Below are 14,435 nucleotides of genomic sequence, written 5' to 3' on the forward strand. Positions count from 1 at the left end.
TTAATCTTCACATAAGGGATTGTATGGGCTAAAAGGAACCAGGAGCAGCTCCCCCATGAGCCAGGGAGCATAGAGCTGGGAACTAATGACATATGGTTATGAAGGTGGAAGCTGTGGATAAAACGGGGTCAACTTCAGAATGGACTGACCTGAGTAACAGTGATTAGAATTAGAATATGTGTGCACGGTGGCAGGGATGGGGAGGAGAGGGTGATTCTAACGCTTGGCTGGAGAGAGGGGGAGGGAGGGGGGGGGGGGTTTGCTGCTTGCCTCGAACCAAAGGCGCACAGTGACTGAGGGGGATGTGGTGGTATGGGGTTCTGAGGGGGGTGGGGGGGGGGGTGATTGCAGAGCTAAGACTGTAAATCCTGAGCTGTGCTCTCGCCTGGGGGCAGTCAAGCTGTTTATCAGCATCTCCATTTGAAAGAAATTATTCTCCATTGCAGTGCTATCTGCCTTGACCTACTTCTGGAGCGCCTCTGACTTGTTGCTTGGCGTTTTGGTCAAAACCGCTACCACTTTCGACAGCGTCTTGAGGTAATAGGTCCTGAAGGCATGGCTCTTCTGTTGCTCCTATTTACTATTTATTTACTATTTACGCTTTTTTTGGATGATGACAGTTAATTAGTGGAAACCTGAAGCAGACATTAGTGGAATCCTGCCCCACCACTTCATCTGAAGGGCTGGACAGATATAGGTCAACATAACTAATAGTCAGTTTGATATCAAAAGTGTCCATGGCTTTGTGGGCTGCCTTGTGCTTTGTGTTGCGATGGTTGGCTTGTGTGTTGGGTGCTATTAAGAGCACTGAGGGTGATGGGGGGGGAGAGTGCAAAGCTCGCTGTGGAGTTCAGTGGAAGGGGGGGGGGGGGGGTTGAAAGAGAAGCTGTTTATTGGCTACACGCTACAGAAACCGCTTTTGGCTGTACTGCATGACTGGGCATTTGTGACAGCTAGAGTCCTGCCTGCCACATCTGCCCCAGGCACTGTGCATTCTACCAGTCAGCCTGGAATCAATCACTTTCCACAGTTAAGCTAAAGAGGCTGTTTCAAGGCCCACTGACTGTCCTCTGTTTGTCTTAGTGCTCATAATAAACGGGAAATATTACATGGAGCCCTTTTTGTGTTAGCCATCTCACCCTAGTCTGAGACCACTAGGGAAGTGAAAGTTACTTCTTTTCAGATGATTTGGAAACAATTCCTAATTTCTGAGGACTGTATGGCGTCAGTCAGTCAGTCAGTCAGTGATCATGCTGGGTCAAAAGAAGTGATAATCATTCTGTGGACCATCTATTGCTCTGTCCCTTTCATTTTGTCCTCTGAATCTAGGGCACAGGCTCAGCATCAACAAAACGGTCCATTTCAGCTGGAATGAAAGGGCAGTCGGCATCCAGTGTGTTCAAGTACACGGCAATACCTGTTAGTTAATGACTTCCAGTGTTTTAATTGGCCATTCTGTGAAAGTAGGTTTTTAGGCCATTTCATTAGCTGGTTTAGGGCCCCATAGCTCCCTGTGGGTCTGTTTGATTCCAGGGGAGCTCTGGACAGTACAGTAGAATACTGTCACCTAGGTAGCGAGACACAAGTCCCTATGTTTAAGGGCAGGATATCAGCCTCACTGTTCCAACAGCTGACTAGAGGTTGCCACTTTGGGACATAGGAGGTCCCACGTGGCCTGGGTTATTGGCTTAACCAGTGGCTTATTTAGGTCAGTTTTATGGCTGGAATAGCGGAGGGTCAAGCTCATTCTCATATCAATACAGGTAGCCTAGTGGTTAGAGCGTTGCTGGATCGTATCCCGAGCTGACAAGTTCAAAATCTGTCGTTCTGACTCTGAACAAGGCAGTTAACACCCTGTTCTCCGGTAAGCTGTCATTGTAAATAAGATTTTGTTTGTAACTGACTTGCCTCGTTAAATTAAAATGTATGTACAGTATCTGTATATATACACACGCATACGTGTGTGTGTGTGACTTTGGTCCACTAACAAATACACTTCTAGATTACCTTTACTCTAATCACCTTCTGGGGAGATACTTCTTTTTTGTAAAGTACTCAATACATAACTGTGTGTTGTTCCAAAGCAATAACATCAAAACAGCAATGCTGCAAGGTTGATACAAGCAGTGGTTCCCAAAGTACGGTCTGCGGCTCGCAGAGGTACAGTAGGGCGTCCAGGCCAGAGATTTTATTTAATTAATATTGTTTTTTTAAATATCAATATTGCTAGCAGATTAAACAAATTTGGCCAAGTGGTATGTGGAAAAGTTGCAGATACAATACAATGTAATATTATTAATATACAATATACCCTTAACTTCTTATGTCCGGGGGTTAGTATTGAGTAGCTTGGATGAATAAGGTGCCCAGAGTAAACTGCCTGCTACTCATGCCCAGTTGCTAATATATGCATATTATTAGTAGAATTGGATAGAAAACACTCTGAAGTTTCTAAAACTGTTTGAATGAGTATAACAGAACTCATATGGCAGGCAAAAACCTGAGAAACAATCCAACCAGGAAGTGGGAAATCTGAGGTTTGTAGGTTTTCAACTCATTGCCTATCGAAGATAGTGGGATATTGGTCATATTGCACTTCCTAAGGCTTCCACTAGATGTCAACAGTCTTTATAACCTTGTTTGATGCTTCTACTGTGAAGTGGGGGGGAATGACAGAGAGCCACGAGCTCAGTTTCGCACGCTCACGTGAGAGTTAGCTCTGTTCCATTACATTTCTGAAGACAAAGGAATTCTCCAGTTGAAACAAATCTTCAATAATGTTAAACATCCTAAAGATTGATTCTATACTTCGTTTGACATTTTTCTACGAACTGTAATATGAATTTTCGTCTGAACTTTCGCATGGACTTGCCCGCGCGTCGTGAGTTTGGATTGTGTACTAAACGCACAAACAAAAAGGACACAGCATTCAGTTAGCAACCACAGATTAAATACTGTGTAATCGATGAGAATAGAGCCACAGCACAGATTTCAAGATGTGTGCTGATGTAGTTTGGGTCTAGTTTGGAAACGTGATATGCTATGCCTAGTTGATTTTCATATGCTTCAGATGGGGCTTCATTTGAAATCGCATTAAGCCAGAGACTGCCTGGCTGTCACCCCGAGCAGTTGACTCATACGTAATGGAAATGACCTCAGACTTCCGAATTACCCTGTTTTGCTCTCCAATTAAATGTGTAGCCGAATTGATGACTAACGTAAGGCTCATCCTTTGCGGTCCTTTATACACTAGTTACCAAAACGTTTCGGATTGTATGATACAAACCCAAGGCGTTTTATTTAGCATGTTTAGAATTCCCACAGGGACCAGCAAAAAAATAAAGGGATTGAAATGTATGTACTCAGTTCTGTAAGTCGCTCTGGATAAGAGCATCTGCTAAATTACTCAAATGTAGAATATGCAAACCGAAAGCACAGCTGAATATGCTAAAACTGCTTGGTCATAAACATTTTATAACTTTACACATGATCTCCTCAGTGATCTAATGCTCTCTGTTTCCCCTTACAACAGTATATCAAGATCCCCGCCCCATCCCCAGAGGCCCCAGATGCACTCCGGGTCTTCTCCTTCTACCTGTCCAGTGATAGCAAAGACAAACCTCAGGCCAGCGTTGACTGCATCCACCAGCATGTCTCAGGGTAAGCCCACTCTACTGTTTTCAGTCAACCACAGATGGAATTCAGTCAGTTCACAGTAGAGCTGGGCCGATAAACCAAACATTCTCGACACCGACCATACACTTATTGTAGACATTTTGCTGATATTGTTTATTACGATAAGTAGCCTATACTAGAGAAATGTAACATTTGACATGAATTACGTTTGCTAATATGGGTGAATGTTAATTGGACAATTGATGGCTACAACCATCAAACTAGTAGTAGTAGGTTAAAGGATCTTTTAAAGAACAGTGGTGCTCTTTTTTATTAACTTATCATTGTATTTATTGTTTTGGCATCAATTCAGGCAGTTTATCATGATATGTATTTGTGCCCATATCGTCCGAACTAGTTCAGTCAGATTGGGAACAACAGGGAATTTTGAGACACTGCTCTCTCTCTCATTGCTAACGCAAGTAACCCTTGTCTCCATGTGACTGACCGCTAGAAACCAATGACACCTTATCCCAGACTGTTTGTCTTACCATGTATAGTTCAGTCTTATTTTTGAACTACTCATAAACTCTAACCTTTTTGAGTTAAGCAGTATTTGTTGAGGTCTTGTTTTTCCTTTGAGTTACTGTAAGCACCTATTTAGCGTGCTGTGTTGCTGAAGTTTGACTGCTGGTGTATTAGTATTTTATTAGGATCCCCATTAGCTGTTGCTGAAGCAGCAGCTACTATCCCTGGGGTCCACACAAAACATAAAACATGACATGGTACAGAACATAAATAGACAAGAGCAGCTCAAGGACATAACTACATACATTTTTAAATGGGAAAAATAGACAAAGTCCTGTACTTACACAACAGAGGGACCTACAGTGCCTTGCAAACATATTCACATCCTTGGATTTATTCATATTTTATTGTTACAAAGCAGGATTAAAAGCTACTTAATAGTTGTTTTTCTGTCAATAATCTACTCAAAATAAAAATGACATGACTAAAATATAGTTGTTGCATAAGTATTCAGCCCATATGTTCAGGCATGTCTAAATTAGTTTAGAAGTAGCATTTGTCTTAAAAAATGACACAAGTTACACGGACTGACTGTGTGAAATAATAGGGGTTGACATCATTTTTTTAATGACTAAACCTCTGCCCCCCCCCCCATACATACAGTCAGTCAAGTGAATTCCATGCACAGATTCAACTACAAAGCCTCATAAAGAAGGGCAGCGATTGTTAGATGGGTAACAATAACAAATCAGACATTGAATATCTCTTTTAAGCATAATCAAGCTAATAATTATGCTGTGGATTGTGTATTAAACCACCCAGACACATCAAAGATACAGTTGTCCTTCTAAACTGAGCTGCAGGACAGGAATGAAACTGCTGAGGGATGTCACCATGAGGCCATTGGTGATGTAAAAACAGAGTTCAATGGCTGTGATGGGAGAAAACTGTGGATGGATCAACAACATTGTAGTGACTCCACAATAATGACTCAAATTACATAGTGAAAAGAAGAATACACATATATATACAAAATAAATAGAAAACCTGCATCTTGTTTGCAACAAGGCTCTAAAGTAATACTGCAAAAGAACACTACAAAGGAATACACTTTATGGGTGCAAATGAGGACCGAGCAAGCCCCCATTCTCATCGACGGAGCAGGTTGAGAGCTTCAAGTTCCTTGGTGTCCACATCACCAACAAACTAACATGGTCCAAGCACACCAAGACAGTCGTGACGAGAGCACGACAAAGCCTATTCCCCATCAGGAGACTGAAAAGATTTGGCATGGGTCCTCAGATCCTGAAAGTTCTACAGCTGCACCATCGAGAGTTACTGCCTGGTATGGCAACTACTCGGCCTCCAACCTCAAGGCACTACAGAGGGTTGTGCGCACTGCCCAGTACATCACTGGGGCCAAGCTTCCTGCCATCCAGGACCTCTATACCAGGCGGTGTCAGAGGAAGGCCCTAAAAATTGTCAGATTACAGCCACCCAAGTCATAGACTGTTCTCTCTGCCTCCGCACGACAAGTGGTACCGGTGCACAAAGTCTGGTACCAACAGGACCTTAAACAGCTTCTACCCCCAAGCCATAAGACTATTAAATAGCTGACCAAATAGTCACCCGGACTATCTGCATTGACCCTTTTTGCACTAACTCTTGACTCATTGCTGCTGCTACTGTTTTATCTATCCTGTTGCCTAGTCACTTTACCCCAACCTATATCTACCTCAATTGCCTTGTAACCCTGCACATCGACTCGGTACTGGTACCCCCTGTATATAGGACAGTTATTGTTACTCATTGTTTATTTATTTGTCTATTTTTCTCTGCATTGTTGGCAGGGCTCTAAGTAAGCATTTCATTGTTGGTCTACACCTGTTCTTTAAGAAGCATGTGACCAATAAAATGCGATTTGATTCTGAAAGTAACACACACTGTTTGACAACGTAACCGTTGTAATATTACCCATTTTTAAAAAGTAAAAGTAATCTGAGTACGTAATGCATTACTTTTGTAACATGTTACCCGCAACATTGCACAGGTTGCGGGTAATGGTGAGATCAGAGAATGGTGAGATCAGTGTTTGTGGTCATATGGGGGTCAAAGGTAGCTCTGTGCTGCTCTGTTAGCACTAGAGGTCGACCGACTATGATTTTTCAATACCGGTAACGATTATTGGCGGACCAAAAAAAGCAGATACCGATTTAATTGGACAATTTCAAAATAATAATTAATTATTTGTATTTTTAAATGTATTTGTAATAATGTCAATTACAACAATACTGAATGAACACTTTAACTTCAAATAAATAATGAAACATGTTCAATTTGGTTTAAATAATACAAAAACAAAGTGTTGGAGAAGAAAGTAAAAGTGCAATATGTGGCATGTAAAAAAGCTAACGCTTAAGTTACTTGCTCAGAACATGAGAACATATGAAAGCTGTTGGTTTCTTTTAACATGAGTCTTCAATATTCCCAGGTAAGAAGTTTTAGGTTGTAGTTTATTATAGGAATTATAGGACTATTTCTCTCTATACCATTTGTATTTCACATACCTTTGACTATTGGATGTTTTTATAGGCACTTTAGTTTTGCCAGTGTAACAGTATAGCTTCCGTCCCTCTCCTCGCTCCTACCTGGGCTCGAACCAGGAACACATCGACAACAGCCACACTCGAAGCATCGTTACCCATCGCTCCACAAAAGCCACGGCCCTAGGAGAGCAAGGGGAACAACTACTCCAAGTCTCCGAGCGAGTGACGTCACCAATTTGAAACGCTATTAGCGTGCACCCCCTAACTAGCTAGCCATTTCACATCGGTTACACTAGCCTAATCTCAGGAGTTGATAAACTTGAAGTCATAAACAGCTCAATGCTTGAAGCATTGCGAAGAGCTGCTGGCATAACGCACGAAAGTGCTGTTTGAGTGAATGCGTACGAGCCTGCTGCTGCCTACCATCGCTCAGTCAGACTGCTCTATCAAATATCAAATCATAGACTTAATTATAATATAACACACAGAAATACGAGCCTTTGGTCATTAATATGGTTGAATTCGGAAACTATCATTTCAAAAACAAAACGTTTATTCTTGCAGTGAAATACGAAACCGTTCCATATTTTATCTGACGGGTGGCATCCATAAGTCTAAATATTCCTGTTACATGTGCACAACCTTCAATGTTCTGTCATAATTACGTAAAATTCTGGCAAATTAATTCGCAACGAGCCAGGCGGCCCAAACTGCAGCATATACCCTGAATCTGTTGCAAGAGAAGTGACACAATTTCCCTAGTTAAAATAAATTTATGTTAGCAGGCAATATTAACTAAATATGCAGGTTTAAAAATGTTTATTTGTGTATTGATTGTAAGAAAGGCATTGATGTTTATGGTTAGGTACATGTTGGAGCAACAACAGTCCTTTTTCACGAATGCGCACCGCATCAACGCAGCACACGCTAGATAAACTAGTAATAGCATCAACCATGTGTAGTTAACTAGTGATTATGATTGATTATTTTTTTATAAGATAAGTTTAATGCTAGCTAGCAACTTACCTTTGCTTCTTACTGCATTCACGTAACAGGCAGGCTCCTTGTGGAATGCAATGAGAAGCAGGTGGTTGGGCTAGTTAACCGTAAGGTTGCAAGATTGAATCCCCAAGCTGACAAGATAAAAATCTGTCGTTCTGCCCCTGAACAAGGCAGTTAACCCACCGTTCCTAGGCCATAATTGAAAATAAGAATGTGTTCTTAACTAACTTGCCTAGTTAAATAAAGGTGTAAAAAAAAAAAAAAAAAAAAAATGTAATAAAATAATTCGGCCAAATCGGTGTCTAAAAATACAGATTTCCGATTGTTATGAAAACTTGAAATCGGCCATAACTAATCGGCCATTCCGATTAATCGGTCGACCTCTAGTTAGCACCGCAGCTCATAGGCATCTTCACTTGTTGTACAGCTTAATGCCATAGCATAGGATGTGAGGAATGAGCATGAGGACAGAAGTCAAAGAACCGGTCATGGGAGTGAGGCATATGTCACACGTAGACAGAAACACAAATACACTTTCATGAAATGGTCTATTTAATGGGAAGTAGTGTGTGATATTTTGTACATTACCAGTTGCTGCTATGTGAGCCTGATCCTGTGTTCTCCTCAGGGAGGGCAGGGAGCACCTGGAGGGCCAGGGCAGTATTCAGGACAAGATCACGGTGTGTGCCACTGATGACTCATACCAGATGACCCGAGAGCGTATGTCTCAGGTTGAGAAGGACATCATGAGCAGGTCGGCCATCGAGATCAAACCAGGCTCCACACATGGTAAGTCTGCAGTCACAGGCTGCCTTTACCTATGCTGACTGCGTTAGGTCCAAACCAGCTTCATACGGAGTCCTTTGCTGCCTGGGGATCAAGGGAAAAATAATGGAGGTGTTTAATGTTCTCGGAAAGCTTCTAATCCATCGCCTTCTACCATCTTGTCCTGCTGATAATTGCCATATGGTGTGAAAGTTTTCACATAATTGATCAAAGTACTGGGTTGCAATTATTCATGCGAGAGGGGATGCCTCTTTTTCTTCTCCTTTTCCCTTCATTTTGGCCAGATTGCTTAGGCACGTTGCCAACCTGCCTAGCAGCTCCATTCATGTGATTGAGTTTGCCAGAAGTATGCACTAACTAGTCTCATGCTGAGTGGATGAAGTTTTGCCTAAGAGTTTAATTACAGTGGCTGCGACTCAATTAGTTTTCATCTATTGAAAAACTGAATAATGTATGGAGATTCTTTGAAGCAAAGGCCATAATTCATCATAAGAACTTATGAACTAATGAAGATCTAAATTAAAACACTGTTTATTTGCGCCACAAAGTAAATAAATTATTGTGGGAGCATACCAGTGCTGTACATGCCTTTACACAGCATCTGAACCAGTGGGACCGTTGGAATGTGCATTAGTTATATTTCATCCAGGAGGAGGGTGTAGACACAGGCTTCTGTGTCTTCTGATGGGTTATGTCTTGTTGTCTGAAGGGACATGTTGCAGATGCTGTGTATTATAACCTGGACACACACAAAATTGCTGCGTTTATGACGTTATACTAGTGGCTTTAAGCCACATGGAGCTCATCTTTTCACTGACAGTTTTACACATATTGTCTAAAACATAATTATAACATTTAATGGTAATTCCTGCACAAGCCATTTTCTACAGCTGTTGAAGCAAGCAGCACACATGACCTCCCATGCTCTGCTGCTGAAAATGGGCCTCTTCCTCTTCTTGCACAACCCAGTTAAATGTAGCTGGCATGTTTGCTGTGTAATATCTCTGCTGAATGAGTACAAAAACAAAGAGCTATTTCTTATCCAAATACATAATTTTTACATTAAAGTTTATCAAGTAAACATGTAGAAGGCCACTTGCAGCCTTAGCCTGGTAACATTGACATTGGTTCTCATGTTTCATAGGGTGTAAGGCACACAACTGGGCTCGCTTTCCCACAGCATGGACAGGACATTAAGGTGCCCATATACTTGATATCAAAGGGAACGTAAATGAAAGGGTCATAAACTATACGTCATATGCGCTACGGAGCACACAAACCAACATCTTTCTAAATACCATCTATGATTTTAGTTGTAATGTATGGCTCAAAAACCTGTACTTTCCCAGCGAAAGGATTGCTGAAGAAATTCTGCAAAAGGCATTTTAAGGTCTTCACTGACCATTCTTTACAAAACTGTCTTATGAAGGGAAAAATATTTTTTTTAGTTCAGTAGTGATAAAAGTATTGGGAAGCTATATCTGGAAACCCATTGGCAGCCCCATCTCCCACCACTTGTATGCTGTGATTACAACTTTTTGAGGTTGGTTTTGGTTGGATTCTTTATTTTTTTTATCGTGGTTTTTGATTTTGGTTTTGATTTGTATTATGTAATAATGACATTGATTTTAGAGCCATTTTTATTTATTTTTTTGGTTACTTTTCAACCTTTTTTTTCCTTCCCAATTTTGTGGTATCCATTTTGATAGTTAGTCTTATCTCCTCGCTGCAACTCCAGTACAGACTCGGGAGAGGTGAAGGTCGAGAGCCGTGTGTCCTCCAAAACACAACCCAACCAAGCTGTTTTGCTTCTTGACACAATGCCCACTTAACCCAGAAGCCAGCTGCACCAATGTGTTGGAGGAAACACCGTACAGCTGTGTCAGCGTGCACTGCGTCCGGCCCCCCACGCCACAGGAGTCGCTAGTGCGCGATGGGACAAGGACATCCCTGCCGGCCTAACCCGGACGACGCTGGGCCAATTGTGCGCTGCCAAATGGGTCTCCCGGTCGCGGCCGGCTGCGACAGAGCCTGAACTCGAACCCAGAATGTCTTTTAATAGAAATTACAAAGCCAAAAATTTTAAATATTCCATTGTCTCTGTCAGGTCCAAATTTGGTAGACATCAGTAGAAAATAGAAAATAGCTAAGAAATAATAAAATATTGCAGTTTTGTATGTACCTTTTTTAATATTATTTTGCGCTTTTAAGACATTAATTCCTTAATGTCATTGTCTCATCTCTGCTCAGGGAGTAGCTGCTGGCCAGCCAGACCATTTAACATGATCTCTGTGCTCCCCATACTGTACTGTCTTTAGTCATCCTATTTAGCTAGGCTAGCCTGCCTAAGTATGCTACAGAGCTGTCTGACAAAATTTGACTCGTTCTTCAAGTTAGATAAGGCATACTTTAACAAACTGTCTCTCCCTCTCATGTTGTTTTTTATTTTACCTTTATTTAACTAGGCAAGTCACTTAAGAACAAATTCTTATTGTCAATGATGGCCTAGGAACAGTGGGTTGACTGTCTTGTTCAGGGGCAGAACAACAGATTTTTATCTTGTCAGCTCGGGGATTCGAGTCCAACGCTCTAACCACTAGGCTACCTGCCGCCACTGAACAAGTCCTCTCATGTGGTATCTAACCTAACATAGTTAGTGTAAAATTGTATCCATCTGTCCAAGCCTGAAAAAACAGACTCAATGTATAATGGTAATTTTAGTTTTATTTAACCTTTTTATTTTAACAGGGAAGACATATTAAGACCTACACTATATATGCAAGAGTATGTGGACACCGCTTCAAATTAGTGTATTTGGCTATTTCAACCACACCCGTTGCTGACAGGTGTATAAAATGAGCACACCGCCATGCAATCGCCATAGGGAAACATTGGCAGTAGAATGGACCATACTGAAGAGCTCAGTGACTTTCAACGTGGCACCGTCATGGGATGCCACCATTCCAACATGTCAGTTCGTCAAATTTCTGACCTGCTAGAGCTGCCCCGGTCAACTGTAAGTGCTGTTATTCTGAAGTGGGAACATCTAGGAACAACAATGGCTTAGCCACAAAGTGCTAGGCCACTCAAGCTCCAGAACGGGAACAGCGAGTGCTGAAGCGCACAGCGCGTAAAAATGGTCTGTCCTCTGTTGCAACACTCGCTACCGAGCTCCAAACTGCTTCTGGAAGCAACGTCAGGACAATAACTGTCAATCGGGAGCTTCATCAAATGGGTTTTCAAGTCCAAACAGCCGCAAACAAGCCCAAGATCACCATGCGCGATGCCAAGCGTCGGCTGGAGTGGTGTAAAGCTTGCCGTCATTGGACTCTGAAGCAGTGGAAACGCGTTCTCTGGAGTGATGAATCACGCTTCATCATCTGGCAGTCCGACGGACAAATCTGGGTTTGGCGAATGCCAGGAGAACGCTACCTGCCGAATGCATAGTGCCAATTGTAAAGATTGGTGGAGGAGGAATAATGGTCTTAGGCTGTTTTTCATGGTTCAGGCTAGGACCCTGAAAGGAAATCTTAATGCTACAGCATACAATACATTCTAGACGATTCTGTGCCACCAACTTAGTGGCAACAGTATGGGGGAAGGCCCTTTCCTGTTTCAGCATGACAATGCCCTTGTCCACAATGTGAGGTCAATACAGAAATGGTTTGTTGAGATTGGTGTGGAAAACTTGACTGGCCTTCACAGAGCCCTGACCTCAACCCCATCGAACACCTTTGAGATGAATTGGAACGCTGACTGCGAGCCAGACCTAATCACCCAACATCTGTGCTTGACCTCACTGATGCTCTTGTGGCTGAATGGAAGTAAGTCCCCACAGCAATGTCCCAACATCTAATGGAAAGCCTTCCCATAAGAGTGGAGGATGTTATAGAAGCAAAGGGGGACCAACTCGATATTAATGCCCCTGATTTTGGAATGAGATGTTTAACGAGAAGGTGTCCACATACTTTTTGTCATGCAGTATATGTCAGTCACTATACCAGTCATGGAAATTAACTGAAAAACATTTACTTTTTTCAGGCAGTGTATTTGTGTAGGAATGTATATATATTTTGTGCTTCCCATTACTTTTTGTATTTAGAGATCGATTGGGTATAATGTGTAAATTTACATTGTGTATACAGGGCGCATTTGTAAAACAGATCTAAGTCCCCAATAAATACTTTAAATTGCCTGAAATGCACCAGAACGTCAAGATGAAATGTATTTACATTTTTGACCCAGCAATAAGGTGCATTAAAACTAAAAGCAGATTTACCTAGCTCAGTGGAAACCCTAGGAACCTTGTTAACCAATCCTGTGAACGGGTTAGGCAACTCGGGTGTCTATATTTTAACAGCAAAGTTGGATAAGACAGAAGTTTATGAAGTCGTGCCTTGTAAACAAAAAGGGAAAAATGTAGAGATCTATGGGTCTTTAGCGAAGTCCAGCCATCCTTTTGATGCAGTGATGAGTAAAAAAACGAAGGGCACTATGGTAGATGCATCCAAAGGTTTAAGAGTAGTAACAACTGCACCTGGATAAATAATATTACCATAATCAAGAACAGATCAAAAGGTAGACTGAATAATCTGCTTCCTGCTTCTTAGAGAAAGGCACAATCTGTTTCTTTAGAAACGCCCACTTTAAATCTTAGCTTCTTTACCAGCTCATCTACAGTATTATTTTGTTTATAAATGTCAAATCCCATATCAATCCAAATGCCTAAGTATGTATATGCTGCAACACGTTCAATTGGAGGACCATCTAATGAGTGAACATCTACTTCATCTGAAACATTCTCAGGAGAATTTGAAAACCACACGTGAGACACTACACCTAGTTAATTACCACGTTTCTGCGCTGAACTAGGTTGAACATTTGCTTAATGTAAACTACAACTCCCATCAGTTCAGCGTCCCACATAGTTCTCGACTTGATTACTCTCGTGAATGATTTGATTTCACCCTAGAGAAAGGGCGCGTTGGGCTCACAAAATAAAATACTACATGGAATTCAAGTAATGAACCGACGTTAGTCAATTAGTTGTTTAATAACCGAAACCCCCTCCAAAATATCTGATAATCGCTCCGCACTAGCTAGTATTGAGGTTAAGAAAGGCTTGGTTAGTCCAGTTATGGTTGGGTCTGGTTAGACTCATTGGTAAGGAGAACATCAGGTAGCAGTAGGACATGCCAATACAATACAATACACCCAAGGAGTGAGGAATACCACAAACTGTGTGCTGTCTTTGAGATGAGATGATAAGCCAAGATCATAATTCTCTGTGATCACTAAAGATCCTATGGCACTTAATGCTGGAGTAGAACTTAACCCTGCCCTCCTGGCTAAAGTCCAACCTGGGAACCATGGAGAACTCATCGTAAGCCTGTTATAGGCTCACTAACTCCTCACTTCTCTGCTTGGTCTGGTGTCAGTCTGACGTACATGACTTATTGTTGTAATGCATTACACCTTGGTGATAGACAGACTGAGGGACACCCGATAATCTCAAACTGAGCTATGATGGTCTTCGGTGTAACTATACATGTTGGATGAATGCTACTGTTGTGGTTTGAATGTGATAAACATTGGTGTATCCTAACATGACTATCTAGTATAGGGTTGTCACGATACCAGTATCGCAATACTACAATACCTGATTTTCCATGGCAAACAGGAAAACACAAAGCAAACGTAACTCTTTGGTCCTTTAAAAAAGTTACTGTATGTAAAATGTTGCATGCTGTAGCATGGAAAATAAATGTGATTCTGGGTGACATAAATATGATTCTGTTTTCGATTTTGTACGCCATGATGTTGAACAAATATTTTTTTACAAACAAGGAAACCAACCCATATCATATTTCTGAAAAGCAACTTATGTTTCAGTCAAGCATGTGCAGTAGAAAGAATAGCGTTTTACAAACCTTCCCATAACCAACTACATGACAAGCA

The 14,435-nt window shown here is 41.6% G+C and overlaps 1 protein-coding gene across 2 annotated transcripts in view; it reads left to right on the forward strand.

The window, feature by feature from the left end:
* The window catches only part of LOC139405608 (RNA polymerase II elongation factor ELL2-like), a 54,141-nt gene that overhangs the window by 15,075 nt on the left and 24,631 nt on the right, over nucleotides 1–14,435 (forward strand). For both annotated transcript variants that reach the window (XR_011633891.1, XM_071148020.1), the window contains exons 3-4: nucleotides 3,533–3,660; nucleotides 8,320–8,480. Coding sequence is in view for 1 of the 2 variants with exons in the window: in XM_071148020.1 (XP_071004121.1) it covers nucleotides 3,533–3,660; nucleotides 8,320–8,480 (289 nt within the window). In the remaining variant the exon portion in view is untranslated. The remainder of the gene's footprint in view (nucleotides 1–3,532; nucleotides 3,661–8,319; nucleotides 8,481–14,435) is intronic.

Source organism: Oncorhynchus clarkii, chromosome 1 (genome assembly GCF_045791955.1).
Source record: "Oncorhynchus clarkii lewisi isolate Uvic-CL-2024 chromosome 1, UVic_Ocla_1.0, whole genome shotgun sequence".
NCBI lineage: Eukaryota > Metazoa > Chordata > Actinopteri > Salmoniformes > Salmonidae > Oncorhynchus > Oncorhynchus clarkii.